Below are 20396 nucleotides of genomic sequence, written 5' to 3'. Positions count from 1 at the left end.
GGATGGGTGGCTCTGCTTTAGGCTTTGTATCTCCAGATTGTCTGTGGTGACAGCGATCCATTTCTCACTCTGGTGCCCATATTAGATTGACAGCAGTTTCTTGGGTTATGTTCTGGGTAATGGCAGAAGCATGAGACAGCAAGCCTATCTATATAGCACATTTCAGGGCTTTGTTAGTGTTATGTCTACTAATATCCCATTGGCCAAAGCAGGTTGATACGACTGAGCTAAAGGCCAGGGGTAGAGAAGTACCCTTTGTATATCATGAGTGCAAGGCAAAGAGTGCGATCGTGTAATAGAGATAATGTAAAGAATTGGGACTAATAACTCAGGCTCATACAGTGTCTAACACCTGCCAGGTCATTTTTAGCTACTTTTTGGAGATTTTTCAATATTTTTCCAGTCCTCATTTTGCCTGTTGTCAAAGGAAAGCTACCAACCCTTCCTTGTTATATCAGAGGGCTGCTTTGTGCTTATGAAGTAAAACCTTCTCCATGTGTAATTAAAAGAATTGGAAATGGGAGAACTTTGGAAACAGAAACTTTGAACAAATTTTTTCTCTGTCCTCTTTTATATAAGTGATACTGGCATATGACAGTGTTCTTATTTCCCTGTCACCCTAAATTTCTTATAAAATTAATATCCTCTAAATGCCAATGTTTTTGCATACTCACACCAAATTGTGTGTGTGTGTGTGTATATATATTTCTTTTGAAAGTTCTTTCCTAAATAAGTTTAAAAGTTTGAATTTTATTCTAAACTTTGATTAGTGGAAGTCATTGATTTTTGAGTATAATACACAAGATAGTTAAAAGGAGTGAAAAGGCATTTATTTACTTTTCTTGCATATTTCATTGTTTTTAGTTTTTTAATGATTTTATTTATTTGTGAGAGATTGAGCAGAGAGAGAGGAGAGATAGAGAGGGAGCTTGAGTGGAGGTGAGGGGCAGAGGGAGAGGCACAAGCAGACTCTCTGTTGAGCGGGGAGCCTGATGCAGGGCTTGATCCCAGGACGCCGAGATCATGACCTGAGCTGAAGGCAGATGCTTAACCGACTGAGCCACCCAGGGGCCCCTAATCTTATATTTTAAATTCTTTAAGCATGGCCATCATATTTTCTGCCTTTAGTTTCTATTCATAGTGCCTTGTGAGTGATTTCATGAATGATGTATTAGATTTGATCAAACCTTTTCATTAAAAAGAATGTCAGGTAAGTAGCTCCTTTTATTTTTTTACGGTATTATTGCTGATATTTATGATAGGGTCTATATAATATTAGTATGTTGAGTTGAGTTTATGCTATAGAATAATTGAGTATGTGAAGGCAGCTGATAACATTGTGGTATATCAGTTGTGTTTTAAAAGTGAACATTTGTTTATCCTAGTAGTTTACTATTTGTGGGCATGGTTTAAATCCATACCTTTTTCTTTTCTTATTTAGCCCCATTTCTGTGTCATCCCAATCTATGGATACGCTATGGTGCCGTAGGATTTATCACAGTGGTAGCTCATCAAATAAGTACAGCTGATGTATACTGCAAACTGATGCCTTACCTTGAGCCATATATTACTCAACCAATAATACAGGTATGCTTATTCCAACTTGGAGTCAATCTTTTCTCCAAATAGTACCTCTTAAAAAAAAGGTTTAGAAAGTCCTATTTTTATTTAAAATTTTAAAGATTTAAGTTAGCTATAGCATTTTCACATTCCTTTAAGCTAGTTAATGTTAATGGAACAAACAGTATTGAAGGTGAGAAAAGTTCAAGAGACTTATGTTATATATCATGTTATGCATAATATAGCACTCAATAGTTCATACTTTATTTTCTTATGTGCAGTGTTGTAAAACATGTGCTGTTAAAGTGAAATATAGTGGAAATGTGTTCTGCTTTTATTGTAAAAAAGTATAACTGATTTTAGCCCAAGTCAGCATTTATAATAAATTGGAAAAAGCCTTTTACAGATGTTTATTTTTTGGACCACCAGCTGGTTCTAATTTCTTTCCTTATCTTTTTCTTTTTTTTTTAAAAAAGCTTAATCTTTTAAGATCTAATTTAATCTTTTAAAAAAAATCTTAATGACTTGTGCCTCCCTCCTCTCTTCCCACCCAGTATAGCACTAGATGGTAAATTTCAGGTTTTTGGTTTGTATAAAGCAGTTATTTACCTTATTTACCCAACTTGTCAGCATTTACATCCTTTATCTCCTGGAAAGCTCTAAATTGAGTGAACTGTTGAGAGATGATGCTGTTAAAATATTCTGAAATACTCTATATGTTACTAAAAATCTATTTCCCTTTGCAAATTCACATGCTTCTAGCTTCTGCTATGTTTATATCTCAATGTATTTTCCCTTTGGTACATTGGAAAACACCTTGGATATATTCTGGAAATGAGGCTTTGGCTGTACTTTCCACCCTTTTCTCCATATATTCATCCTTTTCTGGGGATCATCATTATTTCATAGTTTGTAGAATTTTTCTCTCAGCAAATTATATGTATGTGTGTGTGTATATGTATATTTATGAAAGATATTACTAGCAAATATGCCTTTTTATTTAATTAATTAATTTTTAAACAGCTTATGTATTTAAGTAGTATGTCTGTACCCAGTATAGGGCTCGAACTCATGACCCTAAGATCATGAGTCACATGCTCTTCCAACTGAGCCAGCCAGGCACCCCAACCCTTTTTTCTTTTAAAGTTTAATAAAGTTTTCTTGGATCCTTTGCCTTCCTTTCAAAAGATTCTTCTACTTTTGACTACTTATTTCATGTAGAAGTTTATTAAACTCTTTTGTAACACAATGTGGAGAAAGTATCCATGGGAATTAAAAACTACATGCATTTGTAATAACTTCGTGGTGGTTTAATAAATCTGACATTAAAAAAGAATCTGACATTAAGTGGTTTTTGTTAGAAATCTGCACCACTCTCTTTGTTTCCTTAGGAATATATATAATATTTATATATATTTGTGTAAATTCATATATATGTAAATTACATATAATATATATTATATATATTTTTTGCTTTTTTTCATTGCTTTAATTTTTGAAAGGTCAGGATTGGGAGTTCAGAGGCTAGTTATCCATATGCTTCATAAATCTTACCTTTCTACGGTTTGAATTAGACAAAAGATACCTTTACGTTGGTTTCCACTGGCCAGCTTATCAGGTAGTTAAATGTCTAAAGAAAATGCTCTTCTCTTGGTTGCTGTTAGTATGTTCATCCTTTTTATTATATATGCATTGACAAGGAGGATATTCTTTTGGATAATGAAAGATTTCATGAACTCTATGGAGAAAATAATGTTTCTTTAGAAGGGGTTGAAGCTACTGGGGAACCTGATGACTGCTGGGCAGCCCTGTGACTGTTGAGCATCTTTTCTCTGTCAGTACCTGTTGGCTGTTAGGCCTGTGAGCCACAGGTAGTTTTTTGATCTAGGAGGTCATCTGACATTTTGGCATCCAGACAAAGTCTGTTATTTTTAAAAATTTTCTAGCCTGGTGTATGCTATTATTCTTCTAGTATGGAAGACACAGATGCGTACTCAACATGCTAGCTACATTATGTAAAGAAAAACCTTGGCTCTTTTTTTAAAAGATTTTATTTCTTCTTGAGAGACACACAGAGAGAAGCAGAGACATAGGCAGAGGGAGAAGCAGGCTCCCTGTGGGGAGCCTGATTCAGGACTTGATCCCAGGACCCTGAGATCATGACCTGAGGTGAAGGTGGACGCTCAACCACTTAGCCACCCAGGTGCCCTGAAAATCCTTGGCTCTTAAAGGTCACTAGTATTCTTTTTTCTTCTAAGCAAAAATTGCAGGTGTTAATATCTCCCATTTTCTTAGAAAATAAATACCTATGTTAACTTTACACAGGTTGTATATACTGAATATGAAAATAACTGTACTATATGTTGTATCTTTGGCTGATTCTTTTTATTTTCTTAATATAGATTGAAAGGAAACTTGTTCTACTCAGTGTTTTAAAAGAGCCAGTAAGTCGGTCTATATTTGATTATGCTTTGAGGTCTAAAGATATTACTAGTTTGTTCAGACATCTTCACATGCGCCAGAAGAAACGAAATGGATCTCTTCCTGACTGCCCTCCACCAGAGGATCCTGCCATAGCACAGCTTCTGAAGAAATTACTCTCACAGGTTGTATCACCTTTCTGAAATCTTAATTTAAACACAGATTTCATAAAAACATTCAAGTATCCAATTAGTTATGAAAATATTTTGGGTTGATTAGGCTGTATCATAACAAATGAGTAAATAAAGCTGGCAAATATTTACATTTGCTTTGGCATTTAGGAGATACTAGGATGGTGATAAGACATTGGTTTGAGCTAAATAAGGAATCGTGGTAGATTATCAAGTTTCTTTTGTGATTATTGTCTGTATAAATAAGGTAGAGAGTAGATGTAACTTTAAATTTGAGTAATATTCTTGATTCAATTCCATATTTTGCCAAAAAATAATTAAAGAAATTCAATTAGAAGAAACATTGCAAAGCACAGATGCAGGATGGAAAGATCCTGGTTTATTTCAGTCCAAATTTAGAGAGTTCTCACTAATGTCTTTAGGACATTTTGGTTAAGAGAATTTGTCAATCATGTCTTGTGTAATAAGAAGATGAGAAAATGTTTCAGTTGGTAGAGAGAATTTGATGTTTGAGGTTATAAATCCTTTCTTGTATTGTACCAGTCACTGAATATCCAGTGCTGTTTCATGTTCATATGTTGGTTTGGGTGAAGAACCATTTTGGTTCTTCTGGGTCTCAATTTGCCTGGAGGTTAGAGCTGCCTCTGAATGTCCCTTCTTAGCTGGTGGTTCTGTTTCCTATATTTTAGAAGTTGTAATTTGATATGACTTGAATCACCAGAGAGGTTTTTCTTCAAGTTTTCTTTTAACCTTGGCTCATACATTAGATGTATATTATATTTTAGAAAGCAATTTATGGAAAACTGGATATTGAATCGCATTTTTCTGTTGTTTCTCTTGAGTAATCAGATTTCAGCATGCAGTTAAAACCACCTCAATTTAGTTGTTTCTTTGAGTTTAGATGGTGGTTCTTTGTATTTTTCTGTCTTACAAATTCTGTATATTAAATTAAAACCTTTTATACTAAAACTTAGTTGTAAGTCTTTAGTTACTTGGGCCACTCTAGCTCCTGGTTCTTGCTTTTCACTTTGCTGTGGGTATGGGTTTTGTCATTGCCATGTGTAAAAGGAGGGAGGGGGAAGGAGCAGTTTCCAGTGCTTTTTACTTTCTGCTTCCTCCTGTTCTCCTAAACCCTTCTACCATCTCTGCTTCCACAGCCAGCCGTCATTCTTGTGTACCATGATGAAATCAGTAAAACTTACTGACTCATAGTCCTCTGAAATGTTAGTGTTTGATATATTCATTTCTCTGTCATTTGTACCCTCATCTGAATGAGTGGGGAAAGAGGACCAGGTTTTCCCTGGTTTTATGTTGTTTCTTAACAACAGTTTCAAAAAACAGCTTCAAAGCTGACATCAGAACCTAAAGCCGTCCTGACTCTAAAGCCCGTACTCCTTCACCATGCCATCTTGCCTCAAAATAAAGGACAGGGAGGAAAGGCTGAGAGGCTTGCTTAAGTTTTTTATGGACTTAGGAAGAGTTCATGTGCAGTTCATCTCCTCTGGCCCCTCCAACACCTTTTGTCTGCCTTCACTTCTTTTTGTTTCTTCCACTACCTGAGTTTCTTGGGATTACTTGGAGAGGCTTGCAGTCAGGGGCAGCTTTGGAGTTAGGAATTGAGTCCCTGTTCCTAATGTCAGAGATACAGAGGGAAGGATGCTTTTAGCCTCTGCAAATGGGAATTTTGCATATTACTACAAAATATTTTTTTAATGGGGGTTTTACAGTGCTCTTTTGTAAGGACTGCACTTGAGACACATCATGGGTAAAATAGTTTGATTGGTATGTAGACACAAGGTGTAAAATTGAAAAGATATTGGAAGATCTGTAATAAAATGTTAGGTTTCCTGCAATCTCTGATCCCCGGTCACCAAGTTTCTTTCTCTGTTGATTGTGAATTTTATGTTGTTAGAGTGCTGAATTCCTTTATATAGTGTCAGATTATTGTGTTGTACAGTTACTTGAAATCAATTTGACCCTTTTAACCTTGCTTTTTTTTTAAAATTTTAAATCCAGTATAGTTAACGTACAATATTATTTTAGTTTTAGGTATAAAGTATAGTGATTCAGCAATTCTATACATTATCCACTGCTCATCAAAATAAGTGTGCTCTTAATTTCCTTTACCTATTTCACCCTCTGCCTCCCATCTCCCCTCTGGTAACCATCAGTTCTCTGTGGTTAAGAGTCTGTTTTTTTTATTTGTCTCTCTTTTTTATATGCTCATTTGTTTTATTTCTTAAAGTCCAGATATGAGTGAAATGATATGGGATTTGTCTTTCTCTGACTGGCTCTTTTCACTTTGCATTACATTTTTCAGATCTGTCCATGTTGTTCCAAATGATAAGATTTCATTCTTTTTTTTTTTTTATTTCATTTTTTTTAATGGCTGAGTAATACTCCAGTGTGTGTGTGTGTGTACACGTATATACCACATCTTCTTTGTCCATTCATCAATCAGTGGACACTTGGGCTGCTTCTAAATTTTGACTCTTGTAAATAATGCTGCAACAGTATATGCAATGCATATATCTTTTTGAATTCGTGTTTTATAGTTGGGTAAGTATTGAGTAGTGGAATTACTGGATCATATGGGTAGTTCTATTTTTAACTTTTTGAGGAACTCACATACTGTTTTCCACAGTGGCTATGTCAGTTTGCATTCCTACCAACAGTGCATGAAGGTTCCCTTTTTCCGTATTCTTGTCAATACTTATTATTTCTTGTCTTTCTTTTTGTTTAGCCATTCAAACTGGTGTGAAGTGATATCTCAGTAGTTTTGATTTGCATTTCCTTGATGATGAGTGATATTGAGCATCTTTTCATGTGTTTGTTGGCCATCCGTATGTCTTCTTTGGAAAAATGTTAATATTTTTGTGTTGAGTTGTGCAAGTTCTTTATATATTTTAGATACTAACCCCTTATTGGATATATCATTTGCAAATATTTATTCACATTCATTTAGGTTGTCTTTTTGTTTTGTTGATCGTTTTGTTGATGGTTTCCTTTGCTATGCAAAAGCTTTTTACTTTGGTGTAATCCTAGTAGTTTATATTTGCTTTTGTTTCCCTTGCTTGAGAAGACATATCTAGAAAAATGTTTCTATGGCTCCTGTCAAAGAAATTATTGCCTATGTTCTCTAGAAGTTTTATTGTTTCAGGTCTCAAATTTAGGTCTTTATTTTGAATCTTTTTTTTTTTTTTTTTTTTAAGATTTTATTTATTTTTTCATGATAGTCACAGAGAGAGAGACAGGGAGGCAGAGACACAGACAGAGGGAGAAGCAGGCTCCATGCAGAGAGCCCGACGTGGGATTCGATCCCAGGTCTCCAGGATCGCGCCCCGGGCCAAAGGCAGGCGCCAAACTGCTGCGCCACCCAGGGATCCCTAGGTCTTTATTTTGAGTTTACTTTTGTGTATGGTGTAAGGAAGTGGTCTGGTTTATTTTTTTGCATGTAGTTGTCAAGTTTACCCAACCCCATTTATTGAGACTTTTTCCATTTTATATTTTTGCCTTCTTGTAATAGATGAATTGACCATATAATTATGGGTTTATTTCTTGGTTCTCTATTTTGTTTCATTGACCTATGTGTTTCATATTGTTTTGATTACTACAGCTTTATAGTATATCTTGAATTCTGGGATTGTGATACTTTCAGCTTTGTTCTTCTTTATCAAGATTGCTTTGGCTACTTGGGTCTTTTGTGTTCCCATACAAATTTTAGTATTATACGTTTTAGTTCTGTGAAAAATATTGTTGGTATTGTGATAGGGATTACCTTGAATACAGATTGCTGTAGATTGCTTTGGGTAGTATGGACATTTTAACAGTATTAACTCTTCCAATCTATTTGTGTTGTCTTCAATTTCTTTCATTGATGTTGTATAGTTTTCAGAGTATAGGTTGTTCACCTCCTTGGGTAAGTTCATACCTAGGCATTTTATTCTTTTTGGTCCAATTTTAAATGGAATTGTTTTCTTAATTTCTTTTTCTGATGCTCTGTTATTAGTATATAGAAATGAAACAAATTGCTGTGTATTAATTTTGTATCCTGCAACTTACTGAGCTCATTTATCACTACTGATGGTGTTTTGGTGGAGTCTTTAAGATTTTCTCTGTATAGTATCATCTTATCTGCAAATAGTGACAGTTTTACTTATTCCTTTCCAATTTGGATGCCTTTTATTTCTTTTTCATGTCCAATTGCTATAGCTCAGACTTCCATTACTTTGTTGAATAAAAAGTATGAGAGTGGATATCCTTGTTTTGTACCTGATCTTAGTGGAAAAACTAAGTTTTCACCATTGAGTGTGATACAGCTGTGGGTTTCTCATCTAAGGCCTTTATTATGTTTGATGTGTGTTCCTGCTAAGACATTTTGTGGGAGTTTTTATCATGAACGGATGTTGTATCTTATTAACAGCTATTGAGATGATCATAGAATTTTTGTCCCTCATTTTGTTAATGTATTACATTGAGTTGCAAATACTGAATCATCATTGCATCCCCTGGAATAAATCCCCCTTGCTAATGGTGAATGATTTTTTAAAATGTATTGTTGAAATAATTTTGCTAATATTTTGTTGAGGATTTAAAAAAATATATTTTATTTATTTATTCATGAGAGACTCAGAAACAGAGAGGCGGGGAGACACAGGCAGAGGGAGAAGCAGGCTCCATGCAGGGAGCCCTATGTGGGAGTGGATCCTGGGTCTCCAGGATCATGCCTTAGGCTGAAGGTGGCGCTAAACTTTTGAGCCACCCAGGCTGCCCTGTTGAGGATTTTTATATGTATGTTCATCAGAGATTTTGGTCTGTAGTTCTCCTTTTTTGGGGTATCTTTGGGTTTTGGTATCATCCCCATTGAATGAATTTGGAAGTTTCCGTTCCTCTTCTATTTTTTGGAATAGTTTGAGAAGAGTAGAATTCACCTGTGAAGCCCTCTAATCCTGGACTTTTGTTTGTTGTGTTTTGGTTACTGATTCAATTTTATTTCTAATAGTTGGTCCATTCCAATTTTCTATTTTTAATATGTTAAATGGACTTTTATTATAAAAACACATAAATATAAACATAAATAACAGTAATATAAATATTCTATAAGTCTGGATTTTGTTAGCTGATACTATATTTTTGCATTTAGGTTCATAAATGATTTGTTCTTCAATTTTCCTTTCTTGTAATGTCCTTTAGGTATATATACCAAATACTAAAGGAAAAATCCTGGTGTATGATCTTTTCTTGAAATTACTCCTATTTCTTAACAGTTCACATACATCTTTTCTGTTTAGGCACGATTCCTAGTAATGTCAGTGTGCAATGTTCTGATTTAGGTATGTGTCATATGGGAGTCTGGGAACTCTAATATGACTATTACTGTTAAAAAAAATACATCCCCATGGTACATTTCTAACATTTTTTATTGAGGTGATTCGCATACAAAAACAATTCACATTTTCATCATCCTGGAAAGAAACCTCCTGCCCATTAGCAGTTATTTCCCATTTACTTCTCCCTCCAGCCCCTGGCAACCACTAAATCTGCTTTCAGTTTCTAGGATTTTCCCTATCTTGGATGTTTCTTATAATTGGTACTAAACAATATGTGGCATTTTTGTGTCTTAATTTCTTTCACTTAGCAAAATATTTTCAAGGTTGCTCCATGTTATGGCATATATTAATACTTCAGTACTTTTTATGGACGACCTTCCTTGTGTGGACTAAGATGGAGACCTCTCTTATGAACTAAAATGTCTCACAAAACATATAGAACACTTATTGCAGCTGTAAAATTGTCTATGTTAAGCAAATATTAGGGAAGTAAAAATAAAGAATTTCAGGCGAATATTGGAAATAAATTCAGTCAGGGATCCCTATGATTATTGTACTTTAGTGCAATTTTATCGTTTCTTAGTTTTCTCACTTTCTAGGGTTTGTTTGTGTTCTTTTGTGACTATGGGTTGTGAATATTATTTTAAACTCCAGTGGGATCTAGCTTAAGGCATCGGGAATTGTATTTTATTAATTTTTTTCCCATTGGCACAATAAAATCATTCTAGAGGATTCTGTGGATGGTTTGAAAGTTAAGAAGAAATGGAGAACTATTCTGTTTACCAGAATATTTGTTTCACGTTGAATTATTTAATTATTCAGTATTTATTGGCTGTCAGTTTCACGTGTTCCTAAGTGTCTTAGGTGGATTAACTTATTAAATTTCAAAATAGCCAAAAAAATAAAATAAAAATTGAAAATAGCCTTATAAGACAGGTGCTAATCATTATCCTCATTTTCTAGATAAATTAGTAGAGGTTTAGAAAATTGGGTAACTTGCCCAAGGTTACACATATAATAAGTAATAGAGCCTAAATGTACTTAGGGAATCTGACTTTAATTATACTGTTTTCCTAGGGTGTGTTGCTTGCATTTGCAATTTAGCTAGCATGTAGCAATTTCTGAAGTATGTAGAATGTTTTATGTCTCATTTAATATTCTCAACAAATCTAGGACCAACCGAGGTTGAAGTAGGTATGCTTTCTTTTACTTAATTTGTGTTTCCAGAATTTTTGTTTAGACAGTAAATGTTTATTCAAAGTTACATATTAAAGATGTACTAGATACCAGGCACTGTATTAAGTTCTTTGGAAGTTTCAAAGACGAATTCTACTGAATGCTCCCATTTAGAAAGAAAGTTAAGGCATAAATTATGGTACAAAATAGAAAGTGCCACAATAAAGGGTTGTTCTGGGAGATCAGAGTAGTGAGATGTTCTGTATTGATACTTTATTTTTCTCTTGCCTTTGCTTGCTTTATTTTAGCATTCTAACTCTTAAAATTTTAAAGTAGTGGTTTGATCCTTCACTTGTTAGTCATTCCAAGACCTGTTATTACTTTTGAAAATAATCTAGAGCTTATGGTTTTATTTGATTTTAGGGAATGACAGAAGAAGAAGAAGATAAACTTTTGGCACTGAAAGACTTCATGATGAAATCTAACAAAGCAAAGGCCAATATAGTTGACCAGAGCCATCTTCATGATAGTAGTCAGAAAGGTGTAATTGACTTAGCAGCATTAGGTATAACTGGGAGACAAGTTGATCTTGTTAAAACCAAACAGGAACCTGATGACAAACGAGGTTAGTATGTTTTTTTTTTTTTTGTGTGTGTGTGTGTGTGTGTGTGTATTTGTGTTAAGCTGCTTATTATTTACCTCATAAGGCTAGTTGTAGCTAATTAGTAGTTAAATAAAACGACATTTTCCAGATACAGAACTTTCAAGTACTGTGGGTTACTCCATTATTTAGCAGGAAAATTTGGGGGAGGAGAAGTGGAAAATTGAATCAACAATTAAAAGATTATGTAACTTGTTGGGATGCTTGGGTGGCTCAGCGGGTGAGCATCTGCCTTTGGCTCAGGGTGTGATCCTGGGATCTGGGATCGAGTCCCGCATTGGCTTCCCTGAGGGGGGCTTGCTTCTCCCTCTGCCTGCTGCCTCTTTCTCTCTCTCTCTGTGTCTCTCATGAATAAATAAATCTTAGAAAAAAAAAAGGATTATGTAGCTTGTCAAAATCTTGGCTCTTTGTGTCAGAATCTGGATTCAAACCAAAGTTTGACTCCAAACCTCTACTCTTAATGAAATCATGGTGCCTTTATGTATATGTATGATTGAGGATGAAATCCTGTTTTTTAATCCTTCAAACAGCAACCCAAGGTTAATAGTCTATGTTAAAATGAGATAGTTATCTAGTTTGTTTTAGTAGGTAATGCCTAGTGAATTGGAAAGAACAGTCAATGAAAGACAAAGGAATAGGCACCAGAGAAGACTTAATCACTTGAAGTCTCAAGATTTAGAACGGTGAGCTCTGTGACAAGGAAGTTGACTTGGACTGTGAGGTTTTTAAGATCTTATGTGTTTTTCCTTTAACCCTTTCTGGAGATGTACTTATTTCCAAGTACATGCCTTTAAAAACCACTCTATTCTAATGCCAGATTATAAGGGCAGCTGAATTATATATTTAAAATAAACCTCTACTGCCAAACTTGGTATAAAGTATTTGAAAATTAATTATCAGTGGTTTCCATTGATAATAAGTAAAGTACTGATACAGATTATAATAAAAACATAAGTATCTCAAAAGAAAAATTTTGAAGGATTTGAACTTAGAGCTGATAGAAGAATAAAAATGCATGTTTGAAAAGGTGAATAAATGCAAAACAGTGAGATCCCATTTTCTGCTTATGTGATTAGCAAAGGCTGATGATACCTATTGTTAGTAAGGGTGTAGGGAAATAGGCATTTTCTTTTTTTTTTTTTTTTTTTAAGATTTTATTTATTTATACATGAGAGACAGAGAGAGAGAGGCAGAGACACAGGCAGAGGGAGAAGCAGGCTCCATGGGGGGAGCCTGACGTGGGGCTTGATCCCAGGTCTCCAGGATCAGGCCCTGGGCTGAAGGCAGTGGTAAACCACTGAGCCACCAGGGCTGCCTGGAAATAGGCATTTTCATACACTGTTGATGAGATTATAAGTTGAACATACTCTTTTTAAAAAGGAGTATCCTGGGATCCCTGGGTGGCTCAGTGGTTTCGCACCTGCCTTTGACCCAGGGCGAGATTCTGGAGTCCCTGGATCAAGTTCTGCATCGGGCTCCAGGCGTGAAGCCTGCTTCTCCCTCTGCCTGTGTCCCTGCCCTCCGTCCCCCATAAATTAAAAAAAATAATAATAAATCTTCTAAAAAAAAAAAGAGTATCCTTACTCTTTGAGGCACCATTTTCAATTCTGGAAATTTCTCCCAAGAATATTGACAGACATGTGAAGAAATATGTGTAAGAATGTTCTGTTTAAAAGAAGGAAATAATTGAAGTGTCCATTAATAGGGGAATTAGATAAACTTTCAGTTTATTTAGTTAAGAGAAAAACAGGTTGTGAAATACTTTATCTTTGTAGTATTTTATTTTTGCAAAATGATATGGTGTATCATTAAACTGTATAGTTTATGACGTTTATAAAGTTATGGTGGAAATTCATTTTATATTCTGGTAATGCTAGAACTTTGTGTTATTTAATGTACTTTTTGTAATCAGAGAAAGATTTTTTAAAAAGGTTTTCTCTTGGGCAGCCCGGGTTGCTCAGCGGTTTAGCGCCGCCTTCAGCCCAGGGCTAAAGATCCTGGAGACCAGGGATCAAGTCCTATGTCAGGCTCCCTGCATGGAGCCTGCTTCTCCCTCTGCCTGTGTCTCTGTCCCCCTCTCTCTTCCTGTGTCTCTCATGAATAAATAAATAAAGTCTTAAAAAAAAAAAAAAGATTTTCTCTTTATAGTCAGGAGGTAACTGTATAGCAATTGATTTTTACATTTTGTTTGTTTCCCAAGTAACTGATACTAGAAATAGCATTTCTATATATTTAACATTGTGGTCAGTGCCATTTGAAAAAGTTGTTTTTATTGTTGGTTCTTGAGATAAAGTGGTTATTTGAAATTGAGCTAGTCTTGGGAAATTAGAAAGCAGTTAGGCAGGTAGGTCTAATTATTAATACCATTGAAAGTACATCTGTTCCATCTGTCCCAGAGATGAAGTAAGAGTTGATGTATAATGAGTTGATGTATAAATATGAATAAATCAGAGACCATAATGAACTAATAGGATGTAAAGTTCATTGCTGTCCCTCCTTCACCAAAAAAATAAGGAAAAGTGCATATTGATTTTAGGGGTTTCCTTCAGACTGACTATTCTGAATCTGTTTTTGTAGCTAGAAAACATGTAAAACAAGACTCAAATGTAAATGAAGAATGGAAAAGCATGTTTGGATCACTGGAACCACCGAACATCCCACAGGCTCTACCTAAAGGGACTGAACAGGAGGTGATTCAGACTGGGAAACCACCTCGTTCTGAGTCCTCTGCTGGGATTTGTGTCCCTCTGTCAACTTCTCCACAGGTACCATCACCTAGGCAGTAATCCTCCTTTTGCCTTTCAATCCCATTCTACTGTTTTGGTTGTTTAAAGGCTATGTACTCTACTGGAAAACTCAATATAGGAGTTGTCCTTTAGAGAGGATACATTTCTTTTTTTTTTCTTCAGATTTTTATTTAAATTCTAATCAGTTAACATATAATGTAATATTGGTTTCAGGACTAGAATTTTGTGATTCATCACTTGCATTTAACACCCAAGTACTCAATGGGTGCTCAACCAAGTACCCTTCTTAATGCCCATGACCCATTTAGTCCATCCCCTGTCCACCTCCTGTCCAACAACCCTCAGTTTGTTGTCTATCGCTAAGCATATGTTTCTTCCTAAGAAGAAAAGGGGAAGTCTAATTATTGAAAGCAGCAAAAAAGATCTTATGTTAGAGTACTCACTAATGAAGTGATCTAAAATTGTGGGTTGAAGACATCATTATGAACTGTGATTATCATTAGATTGCAGTGAACCTTTTAAAGATTTTATTTATTTATTCATGAGAGACACACAGAGAGAGAAAGGCAGAGACACAGGCAGAGGGAGAAGCAGGCTCCATGCAGGGAGCCTGAGGTGGGACTCGATCCCGGGTCTCCAGGATCAGGCCCTGGGCCGAAGGCGGCGCTAAACCGCTGAGCCACCTGGGCTGCCCTGCAGTGAACCTTTTAAATCTCCTTCCTCCGATGTATGTAACATATCTGTAAAATAGCAAAAACATTCCTGGAGGAAGAGTCCCCAGTTTGCCATGTGTAAGAAATGTTATGATGGGGAATCTCTGGGTGGCTCAGCAGTTTAGCACCTACCTTCAGCCCAGGGTGTGCCAGGGATCGAGTCCCACGTCAGGCTCCCTGCATGGAGTCTGCTTCTCCCTCTGCTTGTGTCTCTGCCTCTCTCTTTTTCTCTCTCTCCCTGTCTTTCATAAATAAATAAATAAAATCCTAAAAAAAAGTTATGATGATCTTTATATATTTGAAATAAGCCAATCGTATTTTAGATGAAAAATATTAACAGAACCAACTAATAAAGTTCTGTTTCAAAAAAAAAAAAAAGTTCTGTTTCTTTTCACTTTAATGAAGATTTTTGTTTAATGCTATTGATGTACTGATAGTTTTTTTTAAAAAAATAATGTAGAGGTTTGGAAATGTAATATGTGTGGTTAAACTTTTAGTTAGGTTTTCACTGAAAAAAAATGTATACGTGAATGTATTTAAAAATTTTCCTTACATTAATAAGGAAAAAAGCAGGTACAATGAATAGAGAGAACACGAGTACATTTTTGTCATCAAGTATACTTTCCTTATGACATAAATATTAACAATTCTGTTTTTGCAGCTTCCAGAAGTGACAAATGTCCAAAATAGAAAACCAGCAATACAAGTTTTAAGTAGTGCGATTTTACCATCTACCTACCAGATTCGGATCACAACTTGTAAAACAGAACTTCAGCAGCTCATACAACAAAAGCGGGAGCAGTGTAACGCTGAGAGGATAGCTAAACAAATGATGGAAAATGCTGAATGGGAGAGTAAACCACCACCACCTGGTAAAAGTGCCACTGCTAGGTAGTTGTATTCTAGCCTGGGTGCCAAAAATTAGAATCTAATGTAGGATGCTGATTATTAATTACCAGGCAAAGAAAGTAAGAGCAAAACTTGGAAGCCCTGAGGAAGAAGTATTACGTGAGAAAGTTTAAATCATTTTTTGTGAAGTTTGGATCTTCTTAGTTGTGGGGGAACTTGCAGTATCTTATTTAGGGTACTTAGTGTTTCAGCCTGTTTGTGGTCCATTTTCTCCATTTATAGCACTGGGTTTTTACCTGCCTGCTTAGTGTCATGCCACTTTTTCATAGAATGTTAGTCTTCTTGGAGTAAGCTCCAGCTTTTAATTTCCGAAGGGTTTGATGTCTATTTATTTTCTTAAAAAAAAGAAAAAAAAAGAGGGGATCCCTGGGTGGCTCAGTGGTTTGGCGCCTCCCTTTGACCCAGGGCATGATCCTGGAGTCCCGGGATCGAGACCCGCATCAGGTTCCTGGCATGGAGCCTGCTTCTCCCTCTGCCTGTGTCTCTGCCTCTCTCTCTCTATGTCTATCATGAATAAATAAATAAAACCTTAAAAAAAAAAAAAAAAGATAAAACGTTTGTAAAGTAATGGGTACTTTTAAAAAGAAAACAAAATCATCATCTATAACTCCACCACTGATTATCAACATTAACATTTTGTGGGAACACTGCTATATTTTAAGAAGATTTAGAAGAAACTTAGAGATATGTCAGATGAAAATGTGGCCCAACTATATTAATAGTCTTGAACAGTGTAAATGTGGTAGAGCTAATTTTTGATACTAGATTTGCAGATTTTAAAAAATGAGTTTCTGTATATAGATTTTAATAATAAAAATTTAACTTGAAAACTCTGAGAAGTGCATGATACTCTTATGTGTAGAGATTTAAAATCATGTGAGTTCCTGTGTGCTTCTATTGTATACTCCAGGAGAAAAAGCTGGTAGAGATAAATGATATCAAGATAAAAAAATATTATTATGTAGTAAGTGGCATCTCAGGTCAAATAGTATCCTGGAGAATTTAAGTTGTTTCTGTAATACAGTTTAGTATTGTATACCAGCTCCACTTTAAAAACCAAAAAAGTTGATCATACACTGTCTACTTATTTGATGATAGAATCTGGCTTTATAAGTAGCCTTTTATACTTAAGTGGAGCTATACTTTTTATTCAGTAATCACAGAAAAGGTATCAAGTTTTAAGGTTTAAGAAACGTTCAGTGACTGTTGGACTTGTGATTATTTTTCTTTCCACACTTGAATGATTGTGTGAAATTGATTTTCTTTAGAGGGAAATGTTCAATCTAGCCTGGTAGATTATTTAGACTTCATGGCAAAGTGTTTTTGATCACTTTCAAATCTAGCATATCCTCCTTAAAAATCACATTCAGCTGTTGTTCCCACACATGTAAGAAAGAGATCCAAGTTGGAAAATGGTAGTTTTTATTTTAGAGTTTGCAAGGTTTAGCCATAGTCTTGGTTTCATTTTTGTTTTCTAGTAAAAATAAATAATATTATCCTAAAATAACATTATTACCACTTAATTAGACACTGTGCTAAATCCCAACACAAGATGATCTTTAGCATAGCTTTCTGTTTTATTTTAAAATTGATTAATATTAAATTATTAAATGTTTCACTTAATATAAAAGTTGACTCATCAAACATTGATTACAGTTGTATGCAAAGACCTATGCTAGATACTGTGAATGCTTCAGAATGGATAAGACATAGTCTCTGGCCTCAGAAAATCTATAGTTTATTAGAGGAAATTAATCATACACAAAAAAGAATATATATAATAAAACAAGTATATATAGATGTTCCAAAGAAAGTACTGGAAAATCCATGGGCATTCTGAGGCTATAGTTCATAATAGTGCTTAAACTAACATTTTGATACTATACAATAAATGATTGCAGGTAGAGAGGAAATCAACATTTGGGTGTTTACTGTGGATCTAGGATAATGTTAGACACTTTGTACATCTTGTTTATCCTTATTCACCCTTTAGGTTAAGTAATATTTCCCTCATTTGACATTTGAGGAAATTGAAGCTTAAATAGTTTAAGTAAGTACCCCAGGATCACACATTATATTATGGTGGATCTGGGTCCTTGGGACTTTGAGAACCTGTTTGCCTCCCTAGCACCCATTTCCTCTCAGTTAGGATAGCTATCATCTATGATTGTTGAGCAAGTAGTCAGGGTTTTTCCAGGTGGTAAGTGACTGTTGTGTACTAGATGGTAGGGAGGGCCCCAGATTCAGTCTTTCTAAGGCTGTTTGCTCAACACTTAATTGCTATCTTGGATGTCTTACTCCGTAGTAGCTGAGTAGTAGTCATGGTCTAGTAGGCCATTCTGTATTGGCTAGCTATCTGTACCCTTTGTTTGATTATTATGATTGTTCTCATGCTCGTCATTGATGGCTGTAGCTGGAGGTGAGAGGAATATTCTATTTGTAGAATATTCTACAAATATGTGAAACTATAGTTTCACACATACTCCTTTGCTTTTCCTTAGGGTGGCGTCCTAAAGGGCTACTAGTTGCACATCTCCATGAACACAAATCTGCTGTAAATCGAATTAGAGTCTCTGATGAACATTCACTTTTTGCAACATGTTCAAACGATGGCACGGTGAAAATCTGGAATAGTCAAAAGATGGAGGGGAAGACCACCACTACCAGGTAATAATACTTGGGAGCAGAATCCATTTATTCAGTCAATAAATGTTTATTGAATGCTCATTTTGACAGGTGCTGTTTTAGGAACTGGGGATATAGCAATGATAAATGGACAAGAATACCTGTTCTCTGGAGCTTTCCCTTTTGTGAGAAGTGACAAGCAATAGTATAAATAAATAAAACATATAGTATGTTAAAAGGTAAAAATGTTTCGGAGAAAAATATAGCAGGAAAGAGGAATAGGGTATAGAATAGGGATTGAGGTAGATGGAATTTTAAATAGATTGACCAGAGACTGCCTCACAGAGAACTGTCATTTGGGGAAAGACCTGAAACAGGTGAAGGAAAGAGTCATGTGGATATCTTGGGGAAGAGCATTCCAGGGAGAGGAAAGAGGGATTTAAAAAGCCCTGAGTTAGAAAGATATTTGGCACGTTTTGAGGAACAGCAGAAATGTCTGTGTGGCTGGAGTAGACTGAGCCAGAGGGAGGAGTAAGCAGGGCCAGATTACGTAGGGCCTTGTAAGCTATTGTACAGGACTTAGACTTTTATTCTGAGTGAGATGGGAGCCTTTTTTAGGGTTTCAAGCAGAAGAGAGACATGATCCTACCTAAATTTTAATAGAATTACTATGGGTCTTTATTGAGAATACTAAAGCAGTTAGAGGCTATTATAGTAATTCAGGCAGAAGTAGAGGTGGTGGGAAACGATGAGATTCTGGATATACTTTGATGGTAGAGCCAACAAGATGTGCCAAGTGGGTTAGATAGAGTAAGAGCAAGAGAAAAGTAAAAAATGATAGAATGGCTTGCTGTGTAAGGAAAACACTGTACCATTGCCCTACTGTTATGGCCAAGATGGAGACTAGTGATGACTTGAAATCTCTAAGACTCTTTATGCATGGGGTAATTTTGGTAAGTGTGATTTAGATTTGTACATTTTTATAGTAATATGCCTTCTTGGTGTTCAGTCTGTTTGTCCCAGTTCCCCATTCCCTCATCCCCATTGGTCCTACCACATTCACATTTGTTCTATGCTTAGCTTGGCCTGAGTCTGAAAAGAAAGCTACTAGAAATGAAAATCGAATTTCATGTGTTAAAAAGATGTGGATAATCTCTGGTGCTTTTCTCGTTATCATTTCAGTGACTACAGTTAAACACAAAATCATCAAAATATCTTTGATAACTAAAATAAGTCAAAAGTTTACTTTTAACACTATGATACAGTTTTGTGCTGTTTATTATTATTTTTTTAAAGAGTAAGAGTTCTTACTCTATTTTTAATTATCTTCATGTTCATTTTTCCTTGGCATTGCATTGGTTGGAACAAATCAAAAACCAATAACAGAATCCTGGCTCCATTTAGCAAATTTTTGTCAACATTTTATTATGAAATTTCGAACTTACAATTGAAGTTGAGTTTCACAGTGAACATTCATATACTTGCCACACAGTCTGTAATTTTACTGTATTTGCTATGTCGCATAATTATCCTTCTCCTTATCAGTTCATCTTTATAAAAATGTATTTCAAAATAAGTGGCAGACATCAGTACACTTCCCCTAAGCACTTCAGTTTATTTATACTTAACTAGAGATCAATAAGTGTTTATAATTTTTTTGTTTGTTTGGCACGAAATTCATATGCTATAAAATACACAGATCTTAAGTGAACAGTTCTGTGAGTTCCAACAAATAACATACACTTGGCAACTAAACCACTCTCAAGTTATGGAATGTAGCCATGTCACCAGAAGAGTGCCCCCTAATGTCCCTTGATGGAAAACCCCTGCCTACAACCATTTTGATGTTTCCCCCCAGTGTTAGCATTTTCATTAGCATTTCCTTTTCTTTTCTTCTCTTTTCCTTTTTCTTTTCTTTTTCTCTTTCTCTTTCTTTCTTTCTTTCTTTCTTTCTTTCTTTCTTTCTTTCTTTCTTTCTTTCAATATTTTATGTATTTATTCATGAGAGACACAGAGAGAGAGAGAGAGAGGCAGAGACATAGGCAGAGGGAGAAGCAGGTTCC

General features: G+C 35.3%; 1 protein-coding gene across 3 annotated transcripts in view; it reads left to right on the top strand.

Moving 5' to 3' along the window:
- The window catches only part of PIK3R4 (phosphoinositide-3-kinase regulatory subunit 4), a 71408-nt gene that overhangs the window by 28328 nt on the left and 22684 nt on the right, over window positions 1-20396 (top strand). For all 3 annotated transcript variants that reach the window (XR_011995259.1, XM_026015465.2, XM_026015466.2), the window contains exons 8-13: window positions 1442-1587; window positions 3963-4166; window positions 11102-11303; window positions 13917-14104; window positions 15461-15671; window positions 18210-18375. Coding sequence is in view for 2 of the 3 variants with exons in the window: in XM_026015465.2 (XP_025871250.1) it covers window positions 1442-1587; window positions 3963-4166; window positions 11102-11303; window positions 13917-14104; window positions 15461-15671; window positions 18210-18375 (1117 nt within the window). In the remaining variant the exon portion in view is untranslated. The remainder of the gene's footprint in view (window positions 1-1441; window positions 1588-3962; window positions 4167-11101; window positions 11304-13916; window positions 14105-15460; window positions 15672-18209; window positions 18376-20396) is intronic.

The sequence above is a fragment of the Vulpes vulpes genome, chromosome 11 (genome assembly GCF_048418805.1).
Source record: "Vulpes vulpes isolate BD-2025 chromosome 11, VulVul3, whole genome shotgun sequence".
NCBI lineage: Eukaryota > Metazoa > Chordata > Mammalia > Carnivora > Canidae > Vulpes > Vulpes vulpes.
This window is presented reverse-complemented; position numbering and strand designations above follow the sequence as displayed.